General features: G+C 36.8%; 3 protein-coding genes and 1 pseudogene across 3 annotated transcripts in view; all 4 read right to left on the minus strand.

Moving 5' to 3' along the window:
* Positions 1–1,806: 1,806 nt before the first annotated feature.
* LOC149198890 (uncharacterized) lies at positions 1,807–5,233 on the minus strand. The gene is made up of 2 exons (XM_089400399.1): positions 4,961–5,233; positions 1,807–2,514 (listed from the first exon to the last, which is right to left on the minus strand). Exons 1-2 carry the CDS (start codon positions 5,231–5,233, stop codon positions 2,023–2,025), a joined length of 765 nt encoding a protein of 254 aa, XP_089256525.1. The 3' UTR covers positions 1,807–2,022.
* A 465-nt stretch (positions 5,234–5,698) lies between these two features.
* On the minus strand, positions 5,699–9,666 carry LOC149198891 (putative LRR receptor-like serine/threonine-protein kinase At4g37250; annotated as a pseudogene).
* A 4,222-nt stretch (positions 9,667–13,888) lies between these two features.
* LOC149198893 (adenylosuccinate synthetase, chloroplastic-like) lies at positions 13,889–18,805 on the minus strand. The gene is made up of 3 exons (XM_089402201.1): positions 18,212–18,805; positions 17,778–18,084; positions 13,889–15,614 (listed from the first exon to the last, which is right to left on the minus strand). The coding sequence occupies exons 1-3, from the start codon at positions 18,655–18,657 to the stop codon at positions 15,444–15,446; spliced, it is 924 nt and encodes a 307-aa protein (XP_089258327.1). The 5' UTR covers positions 18,658–18,805; the 3' UTR covers positions 13,889–15,443.
* The window catches only part of LOC149198892 (adenylosuccinate synthetase 2, chloroplastic-like), a 147,440-nt gene continuing 141,823 nt past the window's right edge, over positions 13,889–19,505 (minus strand). The window contains exons 5-6 of the mRNA XM_089402200.1: positions 16,600–16,817; positions 13,889–14,406 (exon numbers count right to left, since the gene is read on the minus strand). The gene's annotated coding sequence lies outside the window, so the exon portion shown is untranslated. The remainder of the gene's footprint in view (positions 14,407–16,599; positions 16,818–19,505) is intronic.

Here is a 19,505-nt window from a genome sequence, read left to right on the forward strand (position 1 = left end):
TCAAGCCTTATGTTAACATCTCCTTGATGTGACTAGATGTACAAACACTCAACTAATAAGTCCATCTCCATGAAGCATACACTTAAATCAAGGGGCCAGATGGACTTGAGTGGAACAACTCATCGACAATGTTCCAAGCAAGTGAAAGTTACCTAGTTTTCCAATGATTTTTCCAACAGGTTTAACATTCGTAACACATGTATAGGTTGGTATTTTGGAATAGAGGATAGGCTTGATTTAGTCCACCTATAAATGATTTATAGCTTTAGATATGAGTGTGTAGTGTCCGTGTCTTAGGTGCCTTATAATGTTATTGGAGACACCTACAATAATTATCTTGTGAATTTGAGGATTTCCTAGCTGGATTAATATCTTGTAGCACAACATACAACTTCTGCAATTTGAAAATATATATATATATATATATATATATATATATATATATATATATATATATATATATATATGGTTATTATTCATTTGCAGTTTTGATAAATTTATCCCACGATTGTGGTGATGAATTTAAAATATATATTAAACGATGAGTAATGAAATTAAATATAATATCCAATCTTGAACAGTGAACTAGGAAAAAAAAGACATGTTGAACAGTGAAATGTCGGAGAATTTACACTGAAAACGCATTACATGGTTAAGAACATATGGAGAGGAAGGCGTCAAATCGCTAAGAAAACAGAGCATTAAATTATAGGTACGGGATTTGTGAGTTTTAATAGTTTCACAAATTAATAACTAGCATTTGCACCAGATGTTGCAAAGAAAACGCCGTAAGGCATAAAGTGCGGAAATCCATTATCCATGTAGTGTGTGCATTATTCAACAAGGTGGATCTCTCTAAATTTGTTGCAAACATTTATGTTGTTGCATTGCTAATTTATTTAGAATCTACTACTACCTCCTCTTCTTGGAATATTAAATTTCTTATCACCCCATGATGACAATCCCTCTAATTATTGGAATCACAATTTTTTCCACTTTAGTGGGTTTACCTTCAACCTAAAGAAACATGAATTTGAGTCACTCAATTAAAAAGAAATTGCTAAATTGCTATTTATCAGGTTTTGAGTAAAAACAATTAATAACTCATATTTACAACCCTTGAAATATTTACAACCTTTTAAGTCTTGTATTTATAACTCATATTTATAACCCTTTAAAATGAAACTAACTATCTATATTTTTATTAATAATAAAAAGAATCTTCTTTATAAAACTGACACTCACATGCTACTCCTATTGAAAAGGAATCAATACTCTTTGATAAGCAATATTCTTTGATAAGCAAGGAAAGCATTATACTCAACCTGAGGGAACTCAGTGGGCAAAATTATCAATAACTATTTATAATTGATTTGCATCAATTTCTTTTGGTCCAATTTCAGACTCATATATGATATATCTATTCAAATGTTTACATAAACCAATATTTCATCCACAGTGGCTAAGAGTAGTATATATCAAAGACTGAAGGCACTGAAATTGCCCAATTCACTCATATATCTACTCAAATTTCTACACAAACCAATATTTCATCCACAGTGGCTAAGAGTATATATCAAAGTAGCAGACTGAAGGCACTAAACTTGCCCATTTGAGACTTATATATCTATTCAAATTTTTAAACAAACCAATGTGTGATCCACAGTGGCTAAGAGTATCTATTAAAGTAGCAGACTGAACACACTGAACATGCCCATTGCAAAATTCAGACTCATATCTATTCAAACTTTTACACAAACCAATGTTCATCCACATAGGCTAAGAATATATATCGAAGTAGCAGACTGAAGGCACTGAACTTGCCCTTTTCAGATTCATATATCTATTCAAACTTTTACATAAACCAGTGTTTTCATCCACAGTGGCTCGTGATTTTCAAAATATTTATGTATGCCATAATAAGCACTTCACGAATCAACTAGGAATTGAAGGCACTTGCACAAAGAATATAATAACAGAAAACCAACGTATTCTTGCACAATAATATTATTGATGATAACACTATGCATAAATTGCTATTGCTTTGTTGTAAGCCAAAGCAGGATCTTGATCTTCCTTGGCACAGATGTTACTGTCAGATGGACTGAGATGAATTTTTGCAGCCCCATTCCTCAATCCAACTTTATTCCTTTTCAATTTTGGGGCCATGAGAATCTGATAGTAGCGAACAGCTTTCTTCTTCTCCTTCTCAACCATCTCACCACCATCTTTCTGCTTTTCTTGATCTTTGCCCTGTTCCTTGCATGCACTATTTTTGAAGTCTTGACAGTGAGATTGATGTTCTTGGGCATCAACAACATTATTAGGTTTAATGGACAGTAATTTTCCCACAAACGAAGGTCTGGGTTCGACGGGATTCCCCATCAAATCTCTGAAACCCACAGCCCCCCCAGTTGCAAGCATGAATCTGTTCATTTTGTGAAGATCTACTCCATCAAGAATCATGGTGCCAAGGTTGAGAATGCCCTGTGGGTGACCAGAAGGACGACGGACCTGCAGTGCCAAGAAACTCATCCCACTGAAAGCTATGCTCCCGTAGCCCTTGAGGAGAGTGGAAAGCAAGACCCTCACAGTGCCTAGCAGGGTATCCCTGAGGCAACTCATGCAGTATATCTCCATCATCACAGCAGAGGTTTCACAGCGGATAAAACTCTCTTCCACTCTGAATATGGCCTTGTCGTTCCAAGTAGGGTTTGCGCCCCCTGTTCTGTCAATTTGTGTCGTCAGTTTTTTCTCGAAATTGATCCATACAACACAGTAGGTCTGCATCATGCCAAAAAGATGCATCTCCTTCAGATCTTGAGCTGAGATGTTGTTAAGCTCCAGCTGTGTGTAAGCTTCCCCCATGATGTAGTGTGAATTTACTGCACAAGGAAACGCAATATTCAGAGACCACCCTGATTGAAATTACAGGAGAAGAAACGCCATGAATGAAATCTTTTGAAATCTGAACATTGTATAGAACCGACTTATAAGACAAAACACATCATAGACTCTCTAGCTCATGATGATGAAAGCAGATGGAAATCAGTGCAAAAGGCCACCCCAAATGGTCATGATCGAAGCCAAGAAGCAGAAAAACCCATTCATAGATACAACAATAATGGAACAAACAAAAACAAATTTGTACCAAATCCATTTGTTGTTTCATTTTAGAATTTTATTGTTGTGATTTCCATTTCAAAACTCCATTACTTCACCTGCACCTATAGTCTCAGGCTCTCATATTCATAAAAACAATGTACAAAACTTTGCTTGAGTTAGTTTTAGATTATAAAATCTACCCATTTCAAAACTCCATTGCTTCACCTGCACCTATCTTCTCAGGATCTCATAATGATAAAAGCAATGTAGAAAATTTTGGTTGTTAGTGTTAGACTAAAAAATCTACCCATTTCAAAACTCCATTGCTTCACTTGCACCTATCTTCTCAGGCTTCCATATTGATAAAAACAATGTAGAAAATTTCGGTTGAGTTAGTTTCAAACCATAAAATCTACCCCAACTTCATCTAATGGGCTTGTAATATAGCCTTCTTTCCCACATTTTCTTGATTATAAAATAATGTCAAAGTAAAACGAGAGTTAGAAATATTTTTTAACAATAGTCACTTGCATCAGCTGATTATTATCTCGCTTGGTTTTCATCCTTATGGCTTAATATGGACGGACCATTTTCTGCAAGATTAGGAAATCCTATTGCGTCTTTGAAAGATCAATTTGATTAATGGACATAAGTTAAAAATGCAGTGATCATCCTGTAAACAAATATATATACTCTATATATATCAAAGCAGCAGACTGAAGGCACTGAATCTGCCCATTTCAGACTCATATATATATATATATATTCAAATGTTTACATAAACCAATATTTCAATCACAGTGGCTACGAGTAGTATATATCAAACACTGAAGGCACTGAACTTGCCCAATTCACTCATATATCTACTCAAATTTCTACACAAACCAATATTTCATCCACAGTGGCTAAGAGTATATATCAAAGTAGCAGAATGAAGGCACTGAACTTGCCCATTAGAGACTTATATATCTATTCAAATTTTTAAACAAACCAATGTGTGATCCACAGTGGCTAAGAGTATCTATCAAAGTAGCAGACTAAAGGCACTGAACATGCCCATTACAAAATTCAGACTCATATCTATTCAAACTTTTGCACAAACCAATGTTTCATCCACATAGGCTAAGAATATATATCGAAGTAGCAGACTGAAGGCACTGAACTTGCCCTTTTCAGATTCATATATCTATTCAAACTTTTACATAAACCAGTGTTTCATCCACAGTGGCTCGTGATTTTCAAAATATTTATGTATGCCATAATAAGCACTTCACGAATCAACTAGGAATTGAAGGCACTTGCACAAAGAATATAATAACAGAAAACCAACGTATTCTTGTACAATAATATTATTGATGATAACATTATGCATAAATTGCTATTGCTTTGTTGTAAGCCAGAGTAGGATCTTGATCTTCCGTGGCACAGATGTTACTGTCAGATGGACTGAGATGAATTTTTGCAGCCCCATTCCTCAATCCAACTTTATTCCTTTTCAATTTTGGGGCCATGAGAATCTGATAGCAGCCAACAGCTTTCTTCTTCTCCTTCTCAACCATCTCACCACCATCTTTCTGCTTTTCTTGATCTTTGCCCTGTTCCTTGCATGCACTATTGTTGAAGTCTTGACAGCGGGATTGTTGTTCTTGGGCTTCAACAACATTATTAGGTTTAATGGACAGTAATTTTCCCACAAACGAAGGCCTGGGTTGGACAGGATTCCCCATCAAATCTCTGAAACCCATAGCCCCCCAGTTGCAGGGATGAATCTGTTCATTCTGTGAAGATCTACTCCATCAAGAATCATGGTGCCAAGGTTGAGAATGCTCTGTGGGCGACCAGAAGGACGACGGACCTGCAGTGCCAAGAAACTCATCCCACTGAAATCTGTGCTCCCGTAGCCCTTGAGGAGAGTGGAAAGCAAGACCCTCACAGTGCCTAGCAGGGTATCCCTGAGGCAACCCACGCAGTATATATCCATCATCACAGCAGAGGTTTCACAGCGGAGAAAACTCTCCACCACTCTGAATATGGCCTTGTCGTTCCAAGTAGGGTTTGCGCCCCCTGTTCTGTCAATTTGCGTCGTCAGTTTTTTCTCGAAATTGATCCATAAAACACAGTAGGTCATGCACAACAGATTGCATAGTAGAAACGGGACACATTATTGCAGCAATTAGTGGAACAGCACGAAAACATTATTGCAGCAGGACGTGGAAGAGAACAGGAAGAGCAAAAAGCGGAAACAGGAGGAACAAAAATGGTCGTGGAAGAAAACAGGAAGAGCAGAACGCTGAAGAGGAGAAACAGAAATGAAGTTGCACGATAGATGTCAACCATATGCCAGTTGAAGGTGCACACCAGCTGTCAAACATAGAAACAAAGTGTAGACGAAAAGCTCACTCAAAGGAAGGCCTATCGGCCTAAATATTGAAATTTTTAAGAAGACTCTGGCCATTTCATAAGCAGCTGAGTTGACAGCAGAGTTTGTCTGTTGCTGAGTCCCAATCATAGAGGTGTCTATATGAGTTATGTCAATGTCTAAGTAGAGCTGTTGAATATGGAATGTGGGTGTAAGTCCTCATCTCTGTCCAACTTATGTCAAAGCAAGGATGCTACATAGGAAGAAAGAATTGGTTAATTGGTTGTGGATGATGGCATTTTTTTCTAGAAAATGCAGTACCTCCTTCATTTATGGTCTCTTTTGAGGGGAAGTAGAAGCACAATTCAATGCAATCCCCACAGACACTGAGATTTCTTCCCTTCCTTCAACCTCTGGTCGAAGAGTAGGATCTATGATGCACAAAAGGCAATGCTTGTCATCAACAAAGTTTTGACCCCATGCTGTAAAATCCTTATCTGATGGTGGCTTTCCAGTAAGAATCTCCAGAAATATAACCCCAAAGGAATAAACATCCCACTTTTGGTTGTGTTTGAGAGTTTTCAATGCCTCTGGGGCCTGGTAAGGAGATACAAAGTTCTTGGATGTGCCTGGACTGCCCAGCAAATCAGGTGTTGTTTGCAGGCTATTGCGGGAGCCAGTGGAGCGTTTTCTCCCTGAAAATATACCTTCAAGGTTCCTTAGGTGGATAGCAGAGCTACTATACTTGACACTGGCAGTGTCCAATAGCTTTTCTAGTCCAAAATCTGCTATGTATGGCTCCATGTCAAAGCCCAGAAGGATGTTGCTTGGCTTAACATTTCCATGAACAAACTTCCTTTCATGAAAACAGGGATAGACTCTGCAGAATCCAGAATCTGAACAAGATTCATTGATATTGTTATCTTTAATAAATTCTTATATGAAGCAACAAAGATGAAGAATCCCAAATAATTTGACACATCACAGAAAGTTGATTCCTATTCCTAAACTTCTCGTTTTCACTTTCAAAGTTATATTTCTTGAAGTTGGAACCAAACTCTATATTCTAGCTCTCCTTGCTTATGCAGAGATGGGGATCTTGTATAATCGCTCTTTAGTTCTTTGATGTAACAACCTTCATTCACATCTATGATGGTTCTGCCAAAAAAAACCTGCAACTTTCACTTTCCTTCATTTTATTATTCCTGGTGTTTGTATCCTTCAAAAAATATAGAAAAGACTTGGTCTACAGTTTCATACACGGTCATTGTAAAAGGCATGGAGAAATCAGCCTCATTGGTGATGGCTTCAATTTCAGGGACTTGAGCAATTACCAAGCCAGTGGGATACTTCTGAATAAGCCTGCAGACTATTTGGAATAATAGCAAATGAAAATTCACTATAATATCAAATGCCACCAAGGTTAGTTGATAACAATCTAGCAGAGATAGTCCCAAGGATTAGCTTGGTTAGAAGATGCTTTAGTGCAAATGCTCAAGGAATTCTCAGGATCAAATGTCATTGAATATCTAGTGGTTACCAGTAGTAGCTAAACAGGGGAAAAGTGTGGAATCCATAAGGAACTCATAATATGCAGGCTTGTGATTACCAACAGTAGCTAAACAGGGGAGATTGTGGAATCCATAAGAAACTCATAATATGCAAAACAATAACAATACAATGTAATTTTCCCATCAATTCAATCCATACTGTTATGATGCAACACAATATCCCAATACTGTAATGTAATTAATTGAGTCATTATGATGTGTTCAGTCTCCAAACTGAAGTAATTAATGCAGTCATCAATAAAATATGGCTTACCAGGAATATGGTATAATGGACCTGTTCAATATATAACAGCAGAAACATTCCATAGAAACTGATATAAATACTGCAGCTAATTGTTCTCCAGCTAAGTAAGAAGATGTTATGTAGAATAAGATACAAATACAAGCACAGGGTCACTTGTCTTATTTCATGGTCTTCCTAAGAAGGCTTATGAAGGAAGCTGTGTAGCATTCTCATGGTTTTGATAAATTATCATTTGTTGCTGAGATGAACACGTATATATAAATATTCTAACTTGAAAAAAGAGTAGTTTCTTCTTTGTATATGCAAACTATAACAGAACCAATAAATCTAATTTTCAATATTGAATTGCATCAATTTCTTTTGGTCCAACCAGCAATTAAAATCCATCCCCTGCCACTGCAACATAATACACCATATATCACCTTCCCATTAAAACTAAGAATGAGCTGCAAGTAAACTATGAGAACGCGGATGCCTCATAAGCATGGAGTTAAGTTTGATCCCTGAGCTTTGCTACAATCCTCAACTGTAGAAATATTGAAATTTTTAAGAAGACTCTGGCCATTTCATAAGCAGCTGAGTTGATAGCAGAGTTTGTCTGTTGCTGAGTCCCAATCATAGAGGTGTCTATATGAGTTATGTCAATGTCTAAGTAGAGCTGTTGAATATGGAATGTGGGTGTAAGTCCTCATCTCTGTCCAACTTATGTCAAAGCAAGGATGCAACATAGGAAGAAAGAATTGGTTAATTGGTTGTGGATGATGGCATCTTTTCTAGAAAATGCAATACCCCCTTCATTGATGGTCTCTTTTGAGGGGAAGCAGAAGCACAATTCAATGCAATCCCCACAGACACTGAGATTTCTTCCCTTCCTTCAACCTCTGGTCGAAGAGTAGGATCTATGATGCGCAAAAGGCGATGCTTGTCATCAACAAAGTTTTGACCCCATGCTGCAAAATCATTATTTGAAGGTGGCTTCCCAGTAAGAATCTCCAGAAAAATAACCCTAAAGGAATAAACAACCTGCAACTTTCACTTTCCTTCATTTTCTTATTCCCGGTATTTGTATCCTTCAGAAAATATACAAAAGACTTTCAAGGTCTACAGTTTCATACACGGTCATTCTAAAAGGCATGGAGAAATCAGCCTTATTGGTGATGGCTTCAATTTCAGCGACTTGTGCAATTACCAAGCCAGTGGGATACTCCTGAATAAGCGTGCAAACTATTTGGAATAATAGCAAATGAAAATTCACTATAATATCCAATGCCGCCAAGGTTAGTTGATAACAATCTAGCAGAGATAGCCCCAAGGATTAGCTTGGTTAGAAGAACTCATAATATGCAGGCTTGTGATTACCAACAGTAGCTAAAGAGGGGAGATCGTGGAATCCATAAGAAACTCATAATATGCAAGCGATTGAAGGGCTATCTTTGTAAAAAAAATAAAAAACAACCATGCAGAAATGAATTGAACGAGATTTCCTGCAGATATACATGAAATGGAAAAAAGAGAACAAGAGAACCCACCATAATAGGCATTTGCCAAGCTTCCATGTGGAATGTAGTCATAAACCAGCAGTTTTTCCTCTATACCCCAATAGAAAGCTCGGAGGCGAACAATGTTGGGATGTTTAACCCTACCGATTGCTTTAGCTTCTGCTTCAAAATCCTTGTACCTTTCCAAACCACCATCACCAAGTCGCCTTACTGCAAAAGTCAGCCCATCTTCCAGCACTGCCTCATACAATATAGTATAACCACTGGCACCCAATATATATGCAGAGGCTCTGAGTAGCTTATCTAATTCCATGTCAAGATCTCCATTTAATGTCACAAAAGTTCCTTGATGTTGATCTCCATTGTCCGAGACACTTCAATCTGAGCTCTCATCAACTTTTTTAAGGCAGAGCCATCCAACTCCTTTCTTCTTGTTCCCCAATAACGGTACATAAAAACTACACAGGAGGCTTATCCTTGCAAAATCGCCAACTACAATGGTAGCTATGGTGCCTTTACTCAGACCTTTTCCCTTGTTGATAACAGGCATGGCTGCAATTGCTGAAGGTGAGCTGATTTTTGGAGGATCCGAGAGTGTTGAAGGAATTGAACATAAATTTGTCAATGGGTGACCACAAAGACCTGGATTACCAGCAAAAGCATCATTTTTCTGATGCAAAAGAGCTCCAAACTATGGAATGGGTCCAGTTAAAGGCACAAGGTTACCCTTGGCGTAAAAATTGCAGATGAAAATTCGCAGGCGTCTTCAACAACACCCAACACGAATCTGAAGAAAAATTTTGACAACGGCAATGGATTTCTCAACGGCTTTTCTTCCTCTGGGGTGGATTCGCCCTCAACTCCTGCAGATTCAATCACAAAAACCATTTGGACAGCAGAGTCAATCAAAAAAACCATTTGGACGCAGCAGTGGTCGTCAGATGATTCATCTTTGACCTTATTTGATCCGGATCTCATTTCTACATTCAGGAAAGCCATGGATAAAATTTTCCCCAGAGATTCGATGGAGCCCGTTTCAGAGGTTTGTCAGGCAACACGGGAAGCAAGAGCGGAGAAGATGAAAAGGGTACCCTAGGCAAATCTTTTAGGCTCCGATCTAGAAGCATTCAGGCGAGAGTTTGCAACTGTTTCAAATATCGTGAACAGTTGCAACCACTCAACTACCTTCCCTTGATCGAACGATTAACAATCTTCTAATCGTCTAACACATAATCTAACGGCACACAAGAATGACAAGTGGATTTTAGGGAAGTTCACTTCAGAGGGAAACACCTTACGGCGTAAATATCTAAATATTGTCTTCGAAATAATATAAAGGGCAAGTAAAAAGAAAAAAGAAGAAGCAAAAGTCATTAAAATATCATCATTAAATCACATTATAAAATATTTAAAAGAAAATAAATATTTAAATAATGTCTTCGAAATAATATAAAGGGCAAGTAAAAAGAAAAAAGAAGAAAGAAGCAGCAAAAAGTCATTAAAATATCATCATTAAATCACATTATCATATCAAACAAAAATTAAAGAGTTTAAAAAAAAAGAGATGAGAAAAATCGAAATAAAACAAAAATTAAAACCTATAATACTTTAAAAACAAAATATTAAATAATTGCACTACATATATAACAAAATTTTAAAATTTCTCTTGAAAATATAAATTTATAAGAAAAATAAATTAAAAGTACAATAATAATAATAAATATTTACCACTTTACTTGGTTCCAATGTATTAACTAAAATTACTTTATCTTATCTAAGAATTTGTATTTCTCGGACACGAGGAAACATGTTAATAACCCCAAACCTAGAGATGTACCAACAATGAAACCCTAATCTTAGTTCAAGGGTCTTCAAGACCAAAAATACCTTGAAAGTATTAACTAAAATTACTTCATCTTATCTAAGAATTTGTATTTCTAGGACATGAGGAAACATGTTAATAACCCCAAACCTAGAGATGTACCAATAATGAAACCCTACTCTTAGTTCAAGGGTCTCCAAGGTCCAGAACCAAAAATACCTTTTGTTCAAGGGTCTCCAAGAATTTGGTTTTTTAGTTGAAAGGTCTAAAAACACTTGACGATTCCCATTTGTCAAATCAGATACTCCATCAAAATAATAACAATTTTCTGGCAGTTAAGTGAATGGTAAATCTAGTTTTGATATAATCAAAATATCATTAAAAAATTCTTGTAGTGTCTAAAATGTTTTCAAGCCCCTCATCAGATTGTACTTCCTCATTCCAAACCAAAAACTGACCATTCAGACGATCAACACATCTTTTACCTAAAATAGAATACTTTTGCACACGCTAATTTTCACCACAGTGCAATTTGATTTCTTCTCTATTTGAAGATCGGAAAGAAAAAGACAGAAAGATCTTCGGATGATACCTTCACTGGTCATGGAACCCATTATCATCATGAACCTTTTAATACATGCTTGACATTCCTTTTTACGACCCTTGGGCATTAACTGGACACTAATTCCAAGAATCTTGAAAATATCAGCTAGAAACATTGTGAGTTTATCAGCCAGTGGTGAAATAGTGGCAGAAAATCAGGAGATGATGGAAAATTTCATTATCCAACACAATTGCACTAGCTGAATTTTACCAGCCACTGCAAACAGTGTTTTATAGCTGAAAACACATCATTATCATGCAAGTAAACTATATATGCATTAGTATAATTTCTCTTTTTAGCTGCTGCTTTTTCTTCAGATATCGTAGTATGATTTGTTGGTTACGTATCCTTTTTCAGTTTCGCAGTGACGAGTTACTAATACCTCTCTATCATCAAACGCTCATGCATTGTAGAAAACAAGAGCCTATAATTTCTTGAATTTATTCCTGCTTAGACTAACCAAAGTGTTCTGGACAAGGGATTGATATAAAAAAGTCACAAAAGCCAAAAATGACACAGGGAATGTTAGGCCATTAAAAGTTCCCATGCATGTTTTTGACCTGCTTCTTGGATAGCAAACTCCATGGGATGAATTTAAAATCTGTTGATCCTATTACTTCACTATTAAAGCATCACGGCCTGGCCCAACACCAATATAATCGATTGGTATTCCAACTCTCGATCCTTTCCACATAGAGGCAAGCAGCAGATGGTAAGTCTTGATAGCTTCTCACTTTAGATATATCAGCCTGCGATCCAGGCAGATCTTCATAAATAACCTGCATGTGACCAAGTTATATTAGAATTGGGTACCAGAGAAGAGAAAAATGCTTTTATCAAAATTTGAGTTTGAAATGAGAAACTTTCTCAAGGAAACAAGATTTCAAATAACCTTGACATGACATAATGTTAGAAACAAACTGCAAGGAAAAAGGAATATGACATATGCAGAATATTATCTACAAAGATACAAATAAAACTATATACCGAGAGAGACTCAAACTGGTAGCAGGTCCAACACAAAAGACCAAATAAAATAAAATTAACAGTCAGATCCATGAAATTTATTAGTCAAAAGAATGCAAAAATGTGTTGTCAAGAACAAATTGAGGGTCTAAGGGGTTCAAGTGCAATTTGATTTCTTCTCCATTTGAAGATCGGAAAGAAAAAGACAGAAAGATCTTCGGATGATACCTTCACTGGTCATGGAACCCATTATCATCATGAACCTTTTAATACATGCTTGACATTCCTTTTTAGTATTTACGACCCTTGGGCATTAACTGGACACTAATTCCAAGAATCTTAAAAATATCAGCTAGAAACATTGTGAGTTTATCAGCCAGTGGTGAAATAGTGGCAGAAAATCAGGAGATGATGGAAAATTTCATTATCCAACACAATTGCACTAGCTGAATTTTACCAGCCACTGCAAACAGTGTTTTATAGCTGAAAACACATCATTATCATGCAAGTAAACTATATATGCATTAGTATAATTTCTCTTTTTAGCTGCTGCTTTTTCTTCAGATATCGTAGTATGATTTGTTGGTTACGTACCCTTTTTCAGTTTCGCAGTGACGAGTTACTAATACCTCTTTGTCATCAAACGCTCATGCATTGTAGAAAACAAGAGCCTGTAATTTCTTGAATTTATTCCTGCTTAGACTAACCAAAGTGTTCTGGACAAGGGACTGATATTAAAAAGTCACAAAAGCCAAAAATGACACAGGGAATGTTAGGCCATTAAAAGTTCCCATGCATGTTTTTGACCTGCTTCTTGGACAGCAAACTCCGTGGGATGACTTTAAAATTTGATGATCCTATTACTTCACTATTAAAGCATCACGGCCTGGCCCAACACCAATATAATCGATTGGTATTCCAAGTAAACTCTCGATCCTTTCCATATAGAGGCAAGCAGCAGATGGTAAGTCTTGATAGCTTCTCACTATAGATATATTAGCCTGCCATCCAGGCAGATCTTCATAAATAACCTGCATGTGACCAAGTTATATTAGAATTGGGTACCAGAGAAGAGAAAAATGCTTTTATCAAAATTTGAGTTTGAAATGAGAAACTTTCTCAAGGAAACAAGATTTCAAATAACCTTGACATGACATAATGTTAGAAACAAACTGCAAGGAAAAAGGAATATGTCATATGCAAAATATTATCTACAAAGATACAAATAAAACTATATACCGAGAGAGACTCAAACTGGTAGCAGGTCCAACACAAAAGACCAAATAAAATAAAATTAACAGTTAGATCCATGAAATTTATTAGTCAAAAGAATGCAAAAATGTGTTGTCAAGAACAAATTGAGGGTCAAAGGTTCAAGTGAAATTTGATTTCTTCTCTATTTGAAGATCGGAAAGAAAAAGACAGAAAGATCTTCGGATGATACCTTCACTGGTCATGGAACCCATTATCATCATGAACCTTTTAATACATGCTTGACATTCCTTTTTACGAACCTTGGGCATTAACTGGACACTAATTCCAAAAATCTTGAAAATATCAGCTAGAAACATTGTGAGTTTATCAGCCAGTGGTGAAATAGTGGCAGAAAATCAGGAGATGATGGAAAATTTCATTATCCAACACAATTGCACTAGCTGAATTTTACCAGCCACTGCAAACAGTGTTTTATAGCTGAAAACACATCATTATCATGCAAGTAAACTATATATGCATTAGTATAATTTCTCTTTTTAGCTGCTGCTTTTTCTTCAGATATGGTAGTATGATTTGTTGGTTACGTACCCTTTTTCAGTTTCGCAGTGACGAGTTACTAATACCTCTCTGTCATCAAACGCTCATGCATTGTAGAAAACAAGAGCCTATAGTTTCTTGAATTTATTCCTGCTTAGACTAACCAAAGTGTTCTGGACAAGGGACTGATATAAAAAAGTCACAAAAGCCAAAAATGACACAGGGAATGTTAGGCCATTAAAAGTTCCCATGCATGTTTTTGACCTGCTTCTTGGACAGCAAACTCCATGGGATGACTTTAAAATCTGTTCATCCTATTACTTCACTGTTAAAGCATCACGGCCTGGCCCAACACCAATATAATCGATTGATATTCCAAGTAAACTCTCGATCCTTTCCACATAGAGGCAAGCAGCAGATGGTAAGTCTTGATAGCTTCTCACTTTAGATATATCAGCCTGCCATCCAGGCAGATCTTAATAACCTGCATGTGACCAAGTTATATTAGAATTGGGTACCAGAGAAGAGAAAAATGCTTTTATCAAAATTTGAGTTTGAAATGAGAAACTTTCTCAAGGAAACAAGATTTCAAATAACCTTGACATGACATAATGTTAGAAACAAACTTCAAGGAAAAAGGAATATGACATATGCAGAATATGATCTACAAAGATACAAATAAAACTATATACCGAGAGAGACTCAAACTGGTAGCAGGTCCAACACAAAAGACCAAATAAAATAAAATTAACAGTTAGATCCATGAAATTTATTAGTCAAAAGAATGCAAAAATGTGTTGTCAAGAACAAATTGAGGGTCTAAGGTTCAAGTGCAATTTGATTTCTTCTCTATTTGAAGATCGGAAAGAAAAAGACAGAAAGATCTTTGGATGATACCTTTACTGGTCATGGAACCCATTATCATCATGAACCTTTTAATACATGCTTGACATTCCTTTTTACGACCCTTGGGCATTAACTAGACACTAATTCCAAGAATCTTGAAAATATCAGCTAGAAACATTGTGAGTTTATCAGCCAGTGGTGAAATAGTGGCAGAAAATCAGGAGATGATGGAAAATTTCATTATCCAACACAATTGCACTAGCTGAATTTTACCAGCCACTGCAAACAGTGTTTTATAGCTGAAAACACATCATTATCATGCAAGTAAACTATATATGCATTAGTATAATTTCTCTTTTTAGCTGCTGCTTTTTCTTCAGATATCGTAGTATGATTTGTTGGTTACATACCCTTTTTCAGTTTCGCAGTGATGAGTTACTAATACCTCTTTGTCATCAAACGCTCATGCATTGTAGAAAACAAGAGCCTATAATTTCTTGAATTTATTCCTGCTTAGACTAACCAAAGTGTTCTGGACAAGGGACTGATATAAAAAAGTCACAAAAGCCAAAATGACACAGGGAATGTTAGGGCATTAAAAGTTCCCATGCATGTTTTTGACCTGCTTCTTGGACAGCAAACTCCATGGGATGACTTTAAAATTTGTTGATCCTATTACTTCACTATTAAAGCATCACGGCCTGGCCCAACACCAATATAATCGATTGGTATTCCAAGTAAACTCTCGATCCTTTCCATATAGAGGCAAGCAGCAGATGGTAAGTCTTGATAGCTTCTCACTTCAGATATATTAGCCTGCCATCCAGGCAGATCTTCATAAATAACCTGCATGTGACCAAGTTATATTAGAATTGGGTACCAGAGAAGAGAAAAATGCTTTTATCAAAATTTGAGTTTGAAATGAGAAACTTTCTCAAGGAAACAAGATTTCAAATAACCTTGACATGACATAATGTTAGAAACAAACTGCAAGGAAAAAGGAATATGTCATATGCAAAATATTATCTACAAAGATACAAATAAAACTATATACCGAGAGAGACTCAAACTGGTAGCAGGTCCAACACAAATGACCAAATAAAATAAAATTAACAGTTAGATCCATGAAATTTATTAGTCAAAAGAATGCAAAAATGTGTTGTCAAGAACAAATTGAGGGTCAAAGGTTCAAGTGCAATTTGATTTCTTCTCTATTTGAAGATCGGAAAGAAAAAGATAGAAAGATCTTCGGATGATACCTTCACTGGTCATGGAACCCATTATCATCATGAACCTTTTAATACATGCTTGACATTCCTTTTTACGACCCTTGGGCATTAACTGGACACTAATTCCAAGAATCTTGAAAATATCAGCTAAAAACATTGTGAGTTTATCAGCCAGTGGTGAAATAGTGGCAGAAAATCAGGAGATGATGGAAAATTTCATTATCCAACACAATTGCACTAGCTGAATTTGACGAGCCACTGCAAACAGTGTTTTATAGCTGAAAACACATCATTGTCATGCAAGTAAACTATATATGCATTAGTATAATTTCTCTTTTTAGCTGCTGCTTTTTCTTCAGATATGGTAGTATGATTTGTTGGTTACGTACCCTTTTTCAGTTTCGCAGTGACGAGTTACTAATACCTCTCTGTCATCAAACGCTCATGCATTGTAGAAAACAAGAGCCTATAGTTTCTTGAATTTATTCCTGCTTAGACTAACCAAAGTGTTCTGGACAAGGGACTGATATAAAAAAGTCACAAAAGCCAAAAATGACACAGGGAATGTTAGGCCATTAAAAGTTCCCATGCATGTTTTTGACCTGCTTCTTGGACAGCAAACTCCATGGGATGACTTTAAAATCTGTTCATCCTATTACTTCACTGTTAAAGCATCACGGCCTGGCCCAACACATATAATCGATTGGTATTCCAAGTAAACTCTCGATCCTTTCCACATAGAGGCAAGCAGCAGATGGTAAGTCTTGATAGCTTCTCACTTTAGATATATCAGCCTGCGATCCAGGCAGATCTTAATAACCTGCATGTGACCAAGTTATATTAGAATTGGGTACCAGAGAAGAGAAAAATGCTTTTATCAAAATTTGAGTTTGAAATGAGAAACTTTCTCAAGGAAACAAGATTTCAAATAACCATGACATGACATAATGTTAGAAACAAACTGCAAGGAAAAAGGAATATGACATATGCAGAATATTATCTACAAAGATACAAATAAAACTATATACCGAGAAAGACTCAAACTGGTAGCAGGTCCAACACAAATGACCAAATAAAATAAAATTAACAGTTAGATCCATGAAATTTATTAGTCAAAAGAATGCAAAAATAAAATAAAATTAACAGTTAGATCCATGAAATTTATTAGTCAAAAGAATGCAAAAATGTGTTGTCAAGAACAAATTGAGGGTCAAAGGTTCAAGAGGCGAAAATTATGGGGCCAAAGCCTCAGTGCAAACAAGCTTTCTGTAAGTTTTAGCAAAATAATTCATACATATACAATGTAGAGTACTAAAATAGTGGATTTCTGATTTTTTAAAGGTAGAGATTGCAGCATAGCACTCGATATAATGATCATCGTAAATGAAGCTGTCTGATTAAACCTCACAAGGATGTGAAGCTTAAGCAGACAGCATCAGATAGGCTGACATTAATGTAACTGTTGCCTCCATGGTACAAACAAATATGCTTCATTTAGTTGTTGCCTATATGGTACTATTCTACTGATTATGGATTTGAACCATATATGTATTCGTATAATCTAAAGATCAAAACACAGGCTTGTAGATGCCGGCCTGACATCTAGTCACAGTATTTTTTCACTTATTATGCCTGACGTTCCCCTTTTTCAACTGTTATGCATCACAAAATGTTTTTCAAGATACTTGCAATACTCATACATAATAATTACAGAAGCATACTATTTTAAGTTGCCCGTTAAGTAATTGAGATCCATGGCTCTGAATTGAAAGGAAAGTACCTCTACTTTTTGCAGAAGGTCAAGGTCCGTAGGAAAAGATTTCAACACATTTCCATCAGGCCCTTTATAGGCTATCCCAAGCCTAATTCGAGATAACCCAGAAAGTACGTCAAGCTTTGTCAGATTAAGTGCTGAGAAACTATTGATTTGACAAGAATATTTAAGTGCAACCAGATCTAACCAACCACAACGACGAGGCCGGCCAGTTGTGGTGCCATGTCCAGCTGATCGAAGATCTTCACCTGCTTCATCCAAGAGTTCTGTCGGGTAAGGACCTGAACCAACTCTTGTTGTGTACGCTTTAGCATGCAGATCAAAACCGTGGTTAGTCATCAGTAAATTTTTAAAACTTTCTTGATGTATCCAATTTTCATTAGAACTTTAACCTGCATGAATTTGCATATGCATGTTAATAAAAAATTATCTCACATACCACACCAATCATATCACCAATATGTCTTGGAGCAATACCAAGTCCAGTACAGATTCCACCGGCAGATGGATTAGAAGTAGTGACAAATGGATAAGTTCCAAAATCGACATCTAACATGGTCGCCTGGCCGCCTTCAACCAAAATCTTCTTCCCGCTTGAGAATGCATCATTCATCAAATGAACAGTGTCAGCAATATAAGGTTCTATTCGCTTAGAATATCTCTTGTAATGCTCCACTTCAGTCTGTAACATGCCTTTACTATACTCAAAGCCTTTAAAACGGGATGCGGCATCATGCAAAAGAATATCCAACTTCTCAGGAAATGTATCCATGTGCCTCAAATCACTTACCCGAATACCATTCCGGATTGCCTTGCTTGCATGGCAAGGACCAATCCCTCTTTTTGTCGTTCCAATTAACGACCCTGCAAGTTCTGCTTCTCTCATTCCATCAATAGTTTGATGGAAATCAAATAGTAAATGAGCACGGTCAGAAATCAATAGTCTTCCTTTGCAAGAAACTCCATTAGACTCAAGCCCGTCTATCTCTTCAAATAGTCCTGGAAGATGCACAACAGCTCCATTCCCAATAACGCATAGGGCTTTCTCATTCACTATTCCAGAAGGGACAAGGTGAAGAGCAAATTTCTTTCCCTCGCTATTGTATATGGTGTGACCTGCATTTGCCCCTCCCTGCGATAAAGATGTAGTATAATCGGTAAATATACTTACCAGTTAAGATGGATTTAACGACAATGAAAAAAAATGGAGGATGGGTAAGTACCTGACAATGGGCCACAATATCATAGCGCTGTGCTAAAACGTCAACGAGCTTGCCCTTTCCTTCGTCACCCCACTGAGTTCCCAGCACTGCACACACTTGACTCAGGGATTTAAAAGGATCTTCCGCTTTCTCTGCCTCAACAATGGCGTCGGCCTCCTCGACGCTGGCATTGCATTTTATCCTTCTACTCTACAGTACAATTCGACCTTTAGCCTAATGCAAGTTCACAGAATGCGCAAACCCTGACCGCAACCCTTGCTGCCTCCTCTTCTTATCATGCGAAAATCCGTGCAAATTCGGAACACAGAGATCGCTAATCAGCGCAGATGCCATTTATTCCCACAGACCGCGGATTGAGCAACCTTCAAAACCCCAAATCCCTGGCAGAAGCTATGATCCAGTTCAGGCAGATAGCTTCTTCTTTTTTTTTTATCTCGGAGGGTAATCCAGAATGGAACTGGGGTAAAGGGGGCTGAAACTGAAGGATTTGAACAGAAGGAAACAGCTAAAC

Source organism: Pinus tabuliformis, chromosome 2_1 (genome assembly GCF_031772625.1).
Source record: "Pinus tabuliformis cultivar Carrire ecotype Pingquan chromosome 2_1, CPIR1, whole genome shotgun sequence".
NCBI lineage: Eukaryota > Viridiplantae > Streptophyta > Pinopsida > Pinales > Pinaceae > Pinus > Pinus tabuliformis.